The 16953-nt window shown below is 35.2% G+C and overlaps 1 protein-coding gene across 1 annotated transcript in view; it reads left to right on the top strand.

Annotated features, from left to right (window-relative positions):
- LOC107733437 (alpha-1,3-mannosyl-glycoprotein 4-beta-N-acetylglucosaminyltransferase B-like) overlaps window positions 1-16953 on the top strand; it is a 134012-nt gene that overhangs the window by 102638 nt on the left and 14421 nt on the right. The window contains exons 7-9 of the mRNA XM_016545053.1: window positions 2914-2989; window positions 5017-5131; window positions 15498-15628. Coding sequence (XP_016400539.1) covers window positions 2914-2989; window positions 5017-5131; window positions 15498-15628 — 322 coding nt within the window. The remainder of the gene's footprint in view (window positions 1-2913; window positions 2990-5016; window positions 5132-15497; window positions 15629-16953) is intronic.

Below are 16953 nucleotides of genomic sequence, written 5' to 3'. Positions count from 1 at the left end.
TGTCTGTCTGTCTGTCTGTCTGTCTGTCTCTGTCTGTCTATCTCTGTCTGTCTGTCTGTCTCCTTTCTTTCTTTCTTTCTCTATATAAATTGTTTAACCTCTAAGATTTAAAAGTTAAATGTCTAAAGTTAGAAGTTGTGCTTTTTATTATTGTTCAAATCATCAAATCAGTCATTTGTAAATCAGTTGTCAGCAAAAGAGAAGCTTTACGTTTTCTTAACATTTGAACATGAGGAAATGAAGACAGACATGAATATTAGTATTGTAATTTTGTTCAGTAAAATAAAATTATTATTATTAAATACTCATGTTTATTTTACTGTGCAATGGTATCTTTTTACTTTACTAATATATTTCTTTATTGTTTGTTTATTTATTTATTTACAATTCAATTAAATAAAGAAAATGTATTAATAATAATAATAATAATGGTGAGTTTTTCCCTATATCATCATGCTACTGTATATCCACATTTTAAAGCTGATATTTCACAAATTTCCTTCCCGGGGGTATGCCAAATCTTTGTCGCCTTTTCACCCCTGTTGGGTTTGCATCTTTGCAGTAAACAAGAGCTTTGTTTTCAAATGCATCAAAGCTGGAACTGAATGTTGGTCTTTCTTATACTCTGATGGGGTACTTCCTTTAGCACACTTCCATGCTGGAGAAGTGCAGAGACACAGAAAAAGTTTTTGTCCAAAAGATGCCAGAGGGTTAATGTTCTTATCACAATATTACCATCTGTGTGTGTGTGTGTGTGTGTGTTCTGGTATACAGTATATGGTTTATGAGGACACAAATGTGTAAAATGACATGGGTACTACAACATAAACATGTTTTATGTTTTATGTGGACACTCTCTGTGTCCTAGAGAACAGAATAGCTTTAAAAACATATTAAACTGTTTTTTTGAAATTCAAAAAATGGCAGTAGTTTTCTGTGTGTGTGTGTGTGTGTGTGTATTGTTGAAAAGGTGTGTGCGTGCGTGTGTGCGTGCGTGCGTGCATGAGTGCATATGATGTCTCTAACAGATAATTTCCTTCCTGAAGGGTATCACAGAAAGTAGGGCAGCTTATCAAAACACTGAATTTGTATGTGTGTAAGTTTGTGTGAAACAGAGAGAGGCTTGTGCGTTTATCATTCAACTGCATCTGTTTGATGTGGTCAGTGCTGCTAAAATCCAGTTACTACACTACACATACTCTCACTAAGAACATCTAGGCTGTAAACAGTTATATATAGTTCTTATGTCAAGCGTGTCATTTTTTAAAATACTTTTTCCTATCCTAGTATAATATACATTGGCAAAGTAGGCTATTCATAGTTTCGTTGCCTAACAAGAGTTGCACTGTGTCTCTGTGGTACTTTCAAGCATTTACTCTGTTTGTTTGAACTGCCTGACTAAATCTGCTGTGGGTCTCTGCTGAACTGAATGGGTGTTTCCCAGTTCAGTGTGCGTTTTTAAAACTGGATGGACGTTTTTTCAGCCATCTTATCAAGTCCCATAGTTACTCATTCATGCTTATGAAGACAATAGGGAAAATATCTAACAGATTTGATTAATTACCCCCAAAAAAAATCTGTTGTGTAATTTATTTTGCACTTCAAATAATGCCAGAAACCCTAGCTGTAGTCAGCAGGTAATATTCGCTGGATACATAGTATAAAGTGGCTGAAAAACATAAGTCTGGACTCTAGACTATACAGTATGGATCAAACCGATCTTTCTTTTACAGAACCCGGAAACACGTGGTATAGGAGGAAAAAAAATCAATGAGGCTTTTTCATGTCATGTATCGTCTCATGTAGAATGAGTCATCTTGAGTGACATTCACTTTTGGACAAAATTTAATTTAAATGTAAATATTTTCTTTGCTTTTACACTGCAGTTACAATTATATTGTCACATGTCATTCAGTTTGGACTTTGTTTTCCTCTTGCACCGTTCCCCTTCATTGAGTTAATTGTGTCATTCTGTTCAGGTGTGTGTAGTTAATTATCCTTGTTTGGTCTGTGTATTTAAACTACTGTGTATTCAGTCCTAGTTTGTCTGGTCTCGTCAACATTAACGTCTGCGTTTATGCTAGCCTGTGTGTTAGATTAAATACTTCATAAACCTTCGACTTTGTGCACTTTATACAGCGTAGCTATGACTATTATTTATATTATTTATAATTATACTTTTACTTATAAAAAAATGCATGTAGGTGGCATCACTGTCTTCATAAGTGAATCATCATTCATTCAACCGATTTGATCTAAATGATCAAAACACCAGATTCATACAAAAACGCATTCATTTAGTGTTGCTATAGTTATCTCATTTTTGATATAGATATCAACCTGGGAATTTCCATAAACCACAAGTCACATTCTAGCACATTAAGCTACTGGTGATTTCGTATAATAACCTGTCTTGCACTTGGGAACTGCCAACTCCAATTTAAAAAATCAGGTAAAGTGGCTTAAAAATGCCCACTGTTTGGGAAATGCCTTTTTTTGTTCTTCATTGTCCCTACCAATGGCTTGAATGTTCTCTTGCGTTGCACCTCTCAAAATTTCATTCAGCTCCCATGTCACACATCAAGACTCATCACAGTATGTTTGACATCAGTGATGAGACGTGCAAGAAACAAAGACAATTGACATCAAGCCTGGTGTGATATGTCATGATGTGCAATATTTTAATTGAAAGGATTTGTTTTTCCGGTTTTTCACTTTTTGAGCTTGGTTCTTTAAAAGAACATCCATATACACTGTGAACGCTGGATAAACAGCAGCTGCAACCAATAATCCATCACTCACTGTCCTCTTATCTGTAAACAGCAGGTCTCTGTTTCTACCTTCAACCTGTTGGTTTGTGTATGTGTGGCTGTATATTATTCTTTTTAAAGCACATGCTGATTGTTTTTGCAGATGGCGAACAAAGCAGAACCTGGATTACTGCTTCCTGATGATGTATGCCCAGACTAAAGGGACCTATTACATACAGGTAAGATTAAATGAAGATAATGGCCAAACTGCAGATTAGAACTGGACACAACTGGGTTTGAGTGAATGGGTCTATGAACTCAGCTGGTTCCACAATGTTTTTGCATGCATTGATGCAAGTGATAATGTGCTGTCAGTTGGTCAAAATAAACCCTGACTTGTCTTTTTTTATGAGAACTTTGGAAAATGGCTTTCAGATGAAAATAAAAGATAAGCTGATGTTAAAGGCCACTTTAGCACTTCTTTTGTTGCATGTTCTTTTATGATCAGTTTTTTGTTGGCGTGTAGATACAACTAACATATGACTACGTCTTTTCCCTTTTTTCACTATCATGCATTCACTTTAGACTGTGATGTGTATGACTGCTGCTTTTCATAGAAAAGAGCTAAATGCTAATTCCACCTTGAGTTTGTTTTTTTTGCTTAGTTCTCCCATCACATGCATTAAGCTCACTCAACATGGGTGTTTAAAGAAAAGAAAATGTGCTCCACCAGTCTTTCAAAAAGTGACAGCCATAAAAAGCACAGTGCGTGAGATTTAAACAGTGTTTACTTTCCACAAAACTCACGACACCAGAAGGAATAGAAAGAAAATGACAATGAAAGAAAGAAAATGAGGTTTCCAGGTTTATCCAATCTGAAAGCATCACTGTTCACCTCTTTAAATTAACGTGTATTGTGAAAAGCACTATAGAAATACATTTTACTTGTTCTGTGCAAAATTTCTGTGATAAACATTTTAATTTTAATTTGAATGAAAGGCTGTTTTATTTTATTGCATCTATTCAGACTGAAATAAAAGAGATGAAGTTTTTTACATTTTATTTTATTTTAGTTAACATTTATTTTATATCAGGTAACAAAATAGTTTTATTTAATGGCGTCAATGTGAGCTGTTCCAATCTTTGTTTCCATTGCACTGCAGACAAAAAAAACAATAAGAGTGGTACTTTTTTTCATGTTCAGAAATGTTGTTACTTAAAACTTTGACTTGGTGGCACTCAAGAACAGACTGCTTTTACAGTGAATAGCAGAAGGAGATTCTGGAATTAGCCTGCACGACTGTGAAAAAATCTGAACGACATTTGAAACAGTTTGGTTTGCTTTCTTCTCTTTTCGCATTAAGGGCCGGTCACACTACACTTTTCCCTCCATTGACTTCCATTCATACACATGCGAATGCAGGAGAGTGGAAAGAGTTCAAGCTTGGTGAACTCTGACCTGTGAATTCATATCATGTGAAGATGTGTGACCAACAGAAGATCCATACGTCACGGCATGACCTCGTAGCTAAATTCAAAGAACATCCATTTAAGCCTGCAGCGCTTCAAGATTGTATGTTTTCACATTTTAGATTTATTATTCTTTGTTATGTGTTGAATTTAAGTTTTTAAAAAGACGCTACAGAGCGTGACGTCATATGATGACCATTGCAACGTCTGAGAAATTTTGCATGCTCAAAGTCTAGTGTGACCGCGGATTTTTGTTGAACAGAGAAATCGCTTGTGAAAGTTGGACCGAATTATCATACGAACGTTTGTGTTTTTCTGAGCAGGCCTTTATACTCTTCAGGAAGTCAATCATCGAAGAGTTTACTTACAGTCGTCTCTGCATTAAGATGGGATCAAAGAAAGTATATTAACTTCTGGAAGATGACACACCTTTAAATCATTTAGCCTTAGTTACCCAGAAAAAGAATTGAACTTGTTGGCGAATGCAAATGATTCAGGTCCACTTTACAGCTGCTAGTCTCCTTCAGCATTGTCTCTCTGTGTTTTTCTGAGCAGGCCTTTATACTCTTCAGGAAGTCAATCATCGAAGAGTTTACTTACAGTCGTCTCTGCATTAAGATGGGATCAAAGAAAGTATATTAACTTCTGGAAGATGACACACCTTTAAATCATTTAGCCTTAGTTACCCAGAAAAAGAATTGAACTTGTTGGCGAATGCAAATGATTCAGATCCACTTTACAGCTGCTAGTCTCCTTCAGCATTGTCTCTCTGTCTCTCTCTCTCTCTCTCACACAGCTAGAGGATGACATTGTAGCACGGCCAAATTACTTCACCACAATGAAGAATTTCGCCCTGCAGCAGCCGTCAGAGGAGTGGATGATTCTCGAATTCTCCCAGCTGGGCTTCATCGGTGAGTCTTACTCAAACTCAGACTGCAGACTGTCTTACACTGCTGTCGGTGTGTGTTAACCTCCCTCTTAGAGCACAGCCAAACTCACTCTGTGTTTCCTCCAAAGAGAAAGATCCTTCTCACTGTTATGAGAAAAAAAACTGTCATAATAGACGTCAAACCTTATAAGCCACTTATAAAGCTGGTTCTGTCTCCAGAGGTGGAAGATCTGTTGAGGTCGCTAATGAAAGAAATATTTTCAGAGCTTCATCTTTGGACGAGAAAGTGATTTTGTCTCTTTGTCACCTCTCATAAAGTTCACATTAGTTTCCACCTGAGCAATTTCCAAGAGTCATGGTGACACAAGAGCCAGACCCAAACTTGTCAGTTGTAGAATCAGACTGCACAAATAGGTCAGAGAAAATACTGAATTTATTGCAGCATTCGTTTTTAAATGAGACCGTTTTCACCGTATTTCGAGTATATCGGTTTATCCAAAAACACCTTACACATAAATTGACCAATACTTTGTCTTCTTCTATCAGATCAAGACAATAGAGTCTTAAGAGTCAGATCAGATCTCCCAAATCCCATAACATTAACTGCATTCAAAATCACATACTGTCCGAGTAGATCCTAAAGTAAAGGATAGTGAAGTGTCCGTCTGTGCTTCAGAATCTCACCGGATGTACAGTAGTAGGTCATCTGGCTACTTCTCATCTACTGTTTTATCAATACTGTAATTTTTGGACATACTACTTAATTCACATGCTGTTTTTGGCCTAGGAGAGACATTCGGATATAGGGATTGATTTGTCAAAATAACAGAACAGGAGATTAATGTGAGTTCAATGCATGTTTAGCTTAATTGGCAGCTTTTTTGTCACAATATTGATTACAACAAACTTTAACATTGAATTGTCATTTTCTTAAAAAAAGGCCAATAATCTGGGTTTCAGTGATGCACTTACAGTGTATAGGTGAATAGGGCCAGTCTGTAAAAATTAAAATTCTCACTGTGTTGATAGCATGTTTTCAGTTGTAATAAAAGTAAGCAATATTGTTTGTACCATTTTCATGCATTTCTGTGTGAAATACAGTTTTACAATTTTACGGCTTTGTTGCCAAGAAAACGTAACAACTATAAAAGTAGTAAAAAGTGACTGTGTTTACAGCTCAAATAATACATACAATAAATTTTAACAGAGTAATGAATGTGGGTGCATTTATAAATTGAGCTTCATATATCTTTTTTAGTTTTTGTTTAAATCTTCAGAAAACGTCCATTGTAAGTGTCTAATCTTAACTTTTTTTTTCTTCTTTTTTGTGTACGAAAACTAGAGATAAGTCAAAATCATTTTAATTATGCCACAAAAGTAGTTGAACGTAACTTGTAATAAAACTGGAATATTCCCTTAAAAGGATTTAGCATTTTGCTTGACTTATTCCCATTTCACAGAGTGTAAGCAGCCCATGTTAGGAAATGTGAGGAGTGTGTAGCAGAACAGAAGCAGCAGTGTTGCCACTATTTTGGTGCAGTCTTTTTATTTTATTTATTTTTTCACTGAATTAAAGTGACAGTGCATTCCTCATGGTCAAAATGGACATGAGCTGATTCCGTTTATAAAACTGATGTGAATAATTCACTCACAAAAACATTAACTAGTGTTGTGTGTTCTGCAGAAGAAAGAAAGTTACACAGGGTTTGCACAACAGGAGCAAATAATTACAAAATTTTAATTATTTTAGATGAAAGTTTTTTATTTCTTTAATTGTTCTTTTGATACATTTTGCAATGCTTTATCTATTTCATCCATAAGCTTAACTTGGCTAAACTCTGAATAAGTCTTGACAGTCAGTTGGGGTTCAATTAGAGAAATCGGAGTCTGAAACTCTCCCCTCTCCAAATCAAACCTGTGAAGCTCATTTTGAAATGGCAGCCACAATAATTGCTCTCTTATGATCTGTGTTTGATATGAAGGCTAATTATGTTGATGATGGTGATCAGTGCTGTCTCTCAGTGCTGTGAAAAGCTGGCTGAGGGCCTCGAGGGATGGCATGGGGCAAAGGATTGATTTTGAGAGCTCTCGGTTCAGAGAAGTGGTTATTCACTGCTGGGCCAATGAGTCGGCAAGTTAGTAGAGAAAATGAAGATGGCATGAACTCTATTATATCTGAACAACACCTGTATGAGACAGGAAGTGATTGTTTAAATCGGCCGAAGCGAGGATGACATGACCTCAAGGCTCTAAAAGGGTCTACAGCACTGCATAGAAAGACCCCAGCACTTAGCAACCGATCTTCACAGGCATTTACATTTTGTGGATTTTATTCAGAATTTGTGTATTAAACTCTGTCATACATCTTACAAAGAGCAAACTTGCATGCATAGGTTTCTTATGCATATACCCTATATATAAAGGTCACTGAAAAAAATTTGGTGTAGGATTTCCTTTGAAACAATTTTCTCTCAGAAATTCTATTGAATATTACAGATAATTACAAAGAAGCAACACATTGAATTAAATGTGAAGTTTTGAAATAGAAAGACTGAAATAGTATTTCTTGTAAAACTGTAGTTTTGTTTCTAACTTCGAAAAAAATTTTTTACAATGTTTAATGTGCGTGATTTATTCAGATACATCAGTTCCATGTGAATCAATGAAGTTGAACAAACATAATTTGATCATGCAATTTTTAGCATCATGGAATAAAGTTCTTTTTAAAGGGGTCATAAGATGCGATTTCAAGTTTTCCTTAGTACTTGATTGGTTCACTCTGCATAATTTAATCTAGCAGATCGCATATAGAGAATTACATTAATCGAAAACCAAGAAATCAAGTTAATATAATAATATTATACAATAATATACAAATCAAAATAATAATATTGTATAGATCACAAATAATGTGGTTGAGTAAATCGGATAATCTGTGTTTTCCCGTTTCTTCTGTGTTAGTATTAATTAATACATCATGAACGAGCAATGAATAATAGTATATTTATAAATTAACTTCAATAAATGCTGTAAAATGTTTATGATACCTAAAGCAACTAATCATTCATGTTGCCTTATTGACTGATGTTGTCTGGGTTTGACAAGTACTCAAATATTCAATGGGTATTTTTACTCCATCACAAGGTCTGACTGCAAAAAAACTGTTCATTGTTAGCTGACTAAATGTAAACAAACCGTTCTGACATCAGCCTCGTCTTAGTGGCCAAGAGACAAACACAAGTCTGTTTGTGTGGGTTCTGCTGGGATCCATATGCTTTGGATCTGGTTTGAGCTTGTGGGCTTTAGTCATGTTCCTCCTCATGTGATTATCAGCAAACAAGTCAAAATAACCAGCCCTGCTGGCTTCTAGCTGGTCCAAGCTGGTCTAGATGGAGAAACTTTGGACTATCTGCTAGTGGTCCTGGTTTCTTGCTTGTAGACCATGTTGGTTAAGAGCTGGTAGGGCATCTTGAACCAGCAACAAAACATCTAAACCATGTTAAACAAGTGTGAACTGTTTTTGCCGCCTCAGGCCTGCCCGCCCTGACCAAGAGTTCTGATTTATTTTGTAATAATCTAAGCAAGAAGGCTGCCAAGCCACATTAGGTTGAGAGTAATATGCCTAAGAGCAGAGAAGAAACATTTTGACGCGCCAAAGCAAAGATAAATCCCCATGATGCATTTCACACTGAACACCAGGGCATATGACCCAAGTCGGTTCTGAGTGCCGCCTCAGGCCTGCCCGCCCTGACCAAGAGTTCTGATTTATTTAGTAATAATCTAAGCAAGAAGGCTGCCAAGCCACATTAGGTTGAGAGTAATATGCCCTAAGAGCAGAGAAGAAACATTTTGACGTGCCAAAGCAAAGATAAATCCCCATGATGCATTTCACACTGAACACCAGGGCATATGACCCAAGTCGGTTCTGAGTATTAGCTCCTTTCTTAAGTCAGCTCATTTCTGTCTCACACCAGTGGAAATACTTTTTGTCCACATAAGGTGTAGTTCATTTAGCTTCCAGCAGGGGCAAACCAGACCATAGACCAGCTAAACCTGAACCCCTTCACACATTTCACTTCTGAAGTCAAATTGAAATGCTGTTCACATTCGTAATATGGAATATATTCAAGTAAGCCGGTTTGTGACTTCAGTGACAGCAAAGTTTATAAAAAATATAGTTATTACATTATTTATTTTGCTAACACTTTCGATTAGGGAACACATATTGACTATTAATTCATTAAGAGTTTTCCCTCAATAAACTCCTAATTTGCTGCTTATTAATAGTTAATAAGGTTGTTAAGTTTAGGTATGTGTAGGGTTAAGGGATCCAGAATACGGTCACGCAGAATAAGGCATTAATATGTGCTTTATAAGTACTAATAAACAGACAAAATGCTAGTAATATGCTAATAAGCAACTAGTTAAAAGTGAATACTGTTCCCTAATATAAAGTGCAATTTTCGTGCAGTAAAAAGATCAGAAACATGTATTAAGAATGTAATATGATCAGTTTTAATTTCGTGTTGTCTAAAAATTACAGTGATAAGAACTACACGCAGAATTTCATTAACATCAGAGGAAAAGAAACTGTTCTTTAAGTAAGTTAAAGATAACTCACATCTGTAATAATTTACTCATAATAATAAATAGACTGAGGGCTGTTTAATCTGTCTCTGAATAAATGTGGAGGTGAATACTGATTTGACAATTTCAGATGAGGCTGTTTGCCTGTAGATTTAGCCTTTCAGAAGAAACACAACCTTGAATAGCTGCCAAAGTTTTTCACAAATGGAAAGCAGAAGATATTATGTCTAAAAGCAAAGGCGCATGCAGGGCTGCTTAATCTCTCTGTGCCGTAAAAGATCTATAAAGAGTTTATTGAAGTGTATACATTTATTTGTTGAAATATTTATTATAATTAATTATTTATCTTAAATCATTGTCAGTGTGTTCAGAATGGACTATCATCTTTGTTTATACACATAATGTACAGAATATTGTGTATTAGCTGCTATTTTACAAATACTGTAGTATATGAAACAGCTTGTAACTATAAATGTTTCAAACTTTTTTTATGCTACATGGTCATACGTTTCTTTCAGTGACTTCTAGTTCTAGTTAGTTAGAATAAACAGTTTTTAAATAGAATCTCCTAAATAAACAGAACTGCAAAAAGAACTGTTTTCATGTAGGTTTCCCTAAACGCACCTCCCATCCTCCATTGGCCTGAAAAACAAATAGCCCCGCCCTAATCTTATGCCATTGGCTGAGTGTGTTGCTGTGTCAACCTGGGGTGTGTTTCCCAAAAGCATCATTAGCCAAGTATAGTCGCAATTTACCAACATAGTTCATCAATTCGGTGTTTCCCGAAACCATAGTTCAAGCAAACATTCGCAAACAGCATCTCAAACTTACAGTTTTAGAAACAGTTATTGTAAAAATAGACAAGTACAGTAAAATACATGGTTAAGATATTTTGAAAAAATGTCCTGCATATATATATATATATATATGGGCCAAAGACGTTAAGATGTCCGCATTAAAAAATTTTTACAAAAGTGATTTTATGTCCATAGAAAGCACATTAAATGCAAGTGTCTACATTTAAGGTTTCAAATAAGTTTTTGAAGAATAAAATGTCAAAATTTGGTTGAAATAATGTTCCATTGTCATTCAGTGTAACACTTATAGTTCAATCATGACCAACAGACCAATAGTCAATAGACCCGTTACGATAGGTAAAGCTGTCCGCGATGTATGCAGTGCGACACGGCCAACGCAACAAACCTTCTGCTACTGCTGCTATTGATAATATTCACTAACATTTCAATACGGAGTTGAAGTACATGCTGTTGCTGTTAATGATATTCACAATGTTGTAGTAGGAATTTATTGTGCGAGCTGTTGCGGTTGTAATATTTAATCATAATTTGCAAAGCATAATCTACTGCTGCTGCACGAAACCTGCTGTAAGCCCTGTTGAATAGCAAAGTCATAAATACCTATTGCACTTTAAAGAGTTAATTTACCCTCCATGAGTTATCACTCAAATTTCATGCAACTAAAGCGCTTTCTGCTGCCGCTGCTATATTGGCAACAATAATATGACTTGTTATGCATGATGCTGTTCACAATGTTGCAGTAGGAATTTATTGTGCGAGCTGTTGCGGTTGTAATATTTAATCATAATTTGCAAAGCATAATCTACTGCTGCTGCACGAAACCTGCTGTAAGCCCTGTTGAATAAGCAAAGTAATAAATGCATATTGCATTTTAGAGTTAATTTACCCTCCATGAGTTATCACTCAAATTTCATGCAACTAAAGCGCTTTCTGCTGCCGCTGCTATATTGGCAACAATAATATGACTTGTTATGCATGAAAGTAATAAAATGCCTATTTCACCTAAAAAGTTCACTACCATCCAAGTGTTATCTTATCAGAAATTTCATGCAACTAAATGTACTTTCTGCTGCCGCTGCTATGTTAGCAACGATAATTGGATTGCCATGCAGACTGCTGCTAATATTTCTAACATTGCGTCTGAATTTTGCCATGCGTGCTGCTGCTATTAAAATTCACTAAACTAGCGATCTGGATAGCTATGCATACTGCTGCTACAGCTGCACAAAGGTACTTAGAATTGCTATAAGCCCCTTTTAAATAAATGAAACTCATCCATTTATAGTCACTGAAACTTCAGCAATTGTAAGTCGCTTTGGATAAAAGTGTCTGCAAAATAAATAAATGTAAATGTAAACTACGGTCTACCATACTGCCCCTTTTAAATAAATGAAACTCATCCATTTATAGTCACTGAAACTTCAGCAATTGTAAGTCGCTTTGGATAAAAGCGTCTGCAAAATGAATAAATAAGAATGTAAATGTAAACTACAGTCTACCTACTGCTGCCGCAACTAAACGCATAATTTGATTTGCTATGCATACTGCTATAAATAATTTGCTAATAACGCAATCTGAAATTCTATGGATAGTGCTGCTACACTCCATGAAAGTACTAGAATTGCTGTAGCCCAGCCATGCATTATCACTGAAATTTCCTGCAACTAAAGTACTTTCTGCTGCCCCTGCTATATTAGTAATGATAATTGGTTGCTTTGCAGACTGCTGCTAAAATTATTTCTAACATTGCATCTGAATTTGCTATGCCATTCTGCTGCTATTAAATTAGCTAAAAATTACGATCTGAATAACTATAGAATTATAGAATTACTATAAGCGTCTTTATTAAACAATGAAATGCAAACAAATAATGCCTATTTCGCTTTGAAGAGTTCACAAAATCTCTGTACGCCCTGATAAATAAACGAAGTAATAAAAGCCTATTCCAATTTTAAAGTTACTTACCCCATGTTATCACTGAAATTTCATGCAACCAGATACTTTCTGCTGCCGCTGCTATAAACAACAGTAATAATTTAACTTGATTTGCTATGCATACTGCTATTAACAATTCGCTAATAACGCATTCTGAATTCTATGATACTGCTGCTACACTCCATGAAAGTACTACAATTGCTGTTAGCCCAAATGAACACACAAATAGTAAATTCCAGTTTAAGAGTGTCCTACTATTAGCTACATTGTACATGGGCTACTATTTGGAAATGATTTATTAGTAGTATCTTTATATTTTAAACGAATTCATGATTAATTATCTTTAAACTATCACTAAACATGACTTTTATAATAAACTCTTCACTATCGCTGAACCAAGGTAACGAGTGAAATAGAGATGTGGCCCCTTTAAGAATGAGCACTCCCTCTTCTGAGTGCATTGCAATGCGGCACGAGTACACATATAAGCGGGTATATTATTTTCTGCTGCTCATTAAGTTGTTATGGATAGGAAAGGCTGTTGACAGTATGATGTTTATGAAATACAGTTATACGGGTTCACCTTGACTTAAAACTGTGAACAACTGTGAAACGCCAACTGCAAACCGACCCCACTAGTGTGGTGTGCATCTGAAAGCTATCCGTTCGCGGTTAATGTAAAAATGAATGCCCACAGAAGATATTAAAAACGTTGGAGATTTCGGGCAAATAAGGTAATCCCCAATTCACTTTACTGTTCTAAATCCACGACGCTTGACGTTGTATTCTCACATACATGAACTAGGAAAACTGCTTGCTGCTGCTGCTAATGCTACTGCTGTTATATGAACAATACATGCTTAGTAATTACTCCTCACGCGAATAACCTGCGCGTAGTTTTACACTTGTATGTTTTCTAGTTTAAAAATGTAAATCTGACGAACACAATAATGCACTGAAATCATAGTGAAGACCGTTTACTTATCTTAGCTGTTTAGTTTCAGAGAAACTCTGAAAGCGCGCTGCAGGAATCTCAAGTGAATGCTAGCCAGCCATATAAATGCAAGGCAGTAAGCTCATTGGCTGCATATGCAGCATGAACCAATCAGCTTGTGCCAAGTCGTTTAACTCTGTGAATATCATTAGTTACGTTAACAACCCGTCGCCTGTCGCCATCTAGAGTTTCATGACTGAACTATATATTTATGTAAAAATTCAAACAACATGCTTATTCTGACCTGCATATTAAAATATATAAAAGAATAAGTGAGCATATTAGATTTTATTGGGTTTTAAATGAGTAAAAAATTCTTACTGACAAATGGGCAAAACCTAGGATAGTGGCAAATTAAAAAAAATGTAAAATAACTAATTAGTATTTGGGGTGAAAGTAATTCATTTTTTAATATGTCATAAATCGATTTTTGTTGTAAATATGACAGACAAGATTGTTACGCTGAATGACATTTTAGTGGGTGTCTTCTGTAAATCAGGGGAAAATGTATGATATTTATTTTTTGCTCAGAAAAACAAAAACAAAAATACAATTACATTAAACAGAAAACTTTTACATTTTTTTGTTTTGTTTGGAAAAACAATTTAAAGCAGTATTGTTTTATGCTTAAACCTTAAAACCTTTAAACCTTAAACCTTTATGCTTAAAAAAATATATATATTAGTATACCCTCAAGAAGGGCAGATTTGAAGAGTATGTGCACAAAAGCGTAAGGAAACCCCGGAGTATGAGGTAAGAGGGAGCCAACGATGAATCAAACATCAAATAAAGCAAAATGATGACAAGGAACTAACATTTTATAGATTTTAACAATTGCTCCTTTTGTGATGGGCAGATTGAAACATTTTACTGGTTATTTTCTAAATTTGAAAATTTTTCTGAATTAATAAAGGAAAATGTGATGTTTGGTATATTTATGGAAGATGAAACATGATTTAGCAATTATATAATTATTATCCTTTCCTCAAAAATTATTTTTGAGTAAGAATAAATTCCTGAATAAAATTTTAAATCGCTGAAATTAATTAAGAAGAATGCCTTGAATTTATATTTAATATTTAATAGAAGAATTTAAACTTAGTTTAGGAAAACCCCTAGTTGCCCTTTATATATTTCATGTTGTTGTATTTCCTATTCTTCATTTTATTTACTTATTTTTTCCATTTCAAGATGCTTGTCTGTTATATGGCTGAGAAATCTTCAACACTGTACCAGGGCCCAATTAGCCATTTTCTCTCCCCGGTGTCATGTGGCTCATTAGTGTTACAAGGTCTCAAGCGTGAATGGGGAGCAGGTGTGTTAAATATGCTGTATGGAACAAAACCACATTTTCATGCCCATGAAAAGACAGTAAAAACTGATCTGTGGGATGAAATGGATCAGTGGAGGCCGTCAGATCAGAGCTGATGTGTTTTGACATCTGGAGAGGCAGGATGTTTCTGTGCCAGATACTGTCTGTGTGGTTGATGTTGGACAGTGATTCATTATGCATAAAAACAGATGTCTCTTCTATTATAGATTACCAAAAATGAGCTGATTTACTGGCTGAGTGTTCGCCCTAAGCCAGCAGAAATGGCCACATCAGTTCCTCTGTGACCTAAACAGTTTTGAAAAATTTAATTAGAGGCCAATAAAAATGCTGCTATAGAAAAAATAACATCCTTCTTCCTGAATCTGATCTAATTTCATTTTATGAATTGAATTAATCTCATGTTTTAAGAAAAATGTTATAATTTATGTAGAACATTTGCTGCACCACCTTAGTAGAAGAGCCTTGAATCGTTAATATGAAAATGTAATTACTCACAGAGCGCCCTTTCCTTTTGATTTCATTAAATGTTTTTTTTGCCCTTCATCATTCCTCCCTCGAGTTCCTTGTTTAAATCCTTGTTGAAAGTGTAAATCCATGCGAGTTTTGATTTTTCACTTCAGTCCAGCATGCCCACAAATCCTCCCTCAGGGGTGAACGTGTTTCAGCTGACGTTATTAGTCTCGTTTGGTTGATAGTCATGAATCTGCTTTGCTCGTTTCAGGTAAAATGTTCAAGTCATTAGACTTGCCGTTGATCGTGGAGTTTATGCTAATGTTCTACAAAGACAAGCCCATTGATTGGCTGTTGGACCACATCATGTGGGTGAAGGTGTGCAATCCAGAAAAAGATGCGGTAAGAATTATACATCTCTCTTTTTCTATAGTTATTCTTCTTATTCTTATTCTTCTTATTTTATTTATTGCTCGTTCATTATATGAATCATTATTTTTGTGTCTCTCCTTCACATATGTGTAAAGATTTGAATAATTATTAGCCGATGCAAGTCATAGCTATGTGTTGGTGTAGATGTTTCTCCTTGATATGCATATTTTTATTGCAACCATCATAGCTATCTCAACACACAAATCATGCCCTAAATAAAAAAAATATAAAAAATAATCGCAATTGCATCACCATCATTTCAGGAAGTGAAGTCTATAAGAATAAGTAATGTCTCTTCTTTTTTGTCACTTTATCTTATGTTTTATTAGGTTTGTTGGAAATTTTGGTTACACTTTATTTTAAGGCGTCTTTGTTACGGTGTAATTATACATTTAAGGACTGAGTAACATTAATTAACTACATGTACTTACTATATGGTCAAGGTTAGGATTAGGGTTTGGCTTGCATGTAATTATGCATAATTAATTGTTATTATAATAGTAAGTACATGTAACATGTGTAACAAGGACACCTTAAAATGAAGTGTTACCCAAATTTTTGACTGTGATGTTCCAATAGCAAACATGTAGGAATATCAGCAATAAAATATCTTTCTAATGACTACCTTGTTGTATCATGACCTTGAGGGATGAGGCAAGTATGTGAATTAATCATCTTAAATATGGTGCAAGTTAACAACACTTTAAGAAACTCTTTTTCTTCCAGAAATGGACTTAGCATTTTGAAATCAAACCTGATTGATTAAGGCCATGTTAACACCATATGCTGCAACATATGGTTGTCATCCTCTTTTTCAGACAGCAGTATTATCCAACAACCCAATTTACATTAAATCCAAATAGTGCAAACCAAACAGAATGAAACAACTGTTGTTAAATGGATAGTTCACCCAAAAATAAATTTTTTTGAAATTAAAATGTAATTTACTTACTTACCATCATGCTCCAAACTCATAAGGCTTTTCTTCATCTTGAAACACAAATAAAGATATTTTAATGAAACCCGAGAGATTTCTGCCTCTCCATTGAAAGTCCATTACACTAAAACGTTCACGCTTCAAAAAGTAAACATTGATCATCACACATACTGTTACGGTGTGCCTACGGTGAGGAGTGAGGAACAAGGAGCAAGGAACGAGGAGAATAACAATCAACGGTCTTTATTGACATCCAGGAAAACACACGTAGGACACGGGATCGACGTCCCAGGAACACCTGGGATCAATAATCATAATAAGGACAGGAACGGGAAGGACCAAATAAGGGCATAGGAGG

Source organism: Sinocyclocheilus rhinocerous, unplaced genomic scaffold, assembly GCF_001515625.1.
Source record: "Sinocyclocheilus rhinocerous isolate Xijiao unplaced genomic scaffold, SAMN03320098_v1.1 scaffold460, whole genome shotgun sequence".
Lineage (NCBI taxonomy): Eukaryota > Metazoa > Chordata > Actinopteri > Cypriniformes > Cyprinidae > Sinocyclocheilus > Sinocyclocheilus rhinocerous.
The sequence above is the reverse complement of the archived record's forward strand: the minus strand, read 5'-3'. Positions and strand labels throughout refer to the sequence as shown.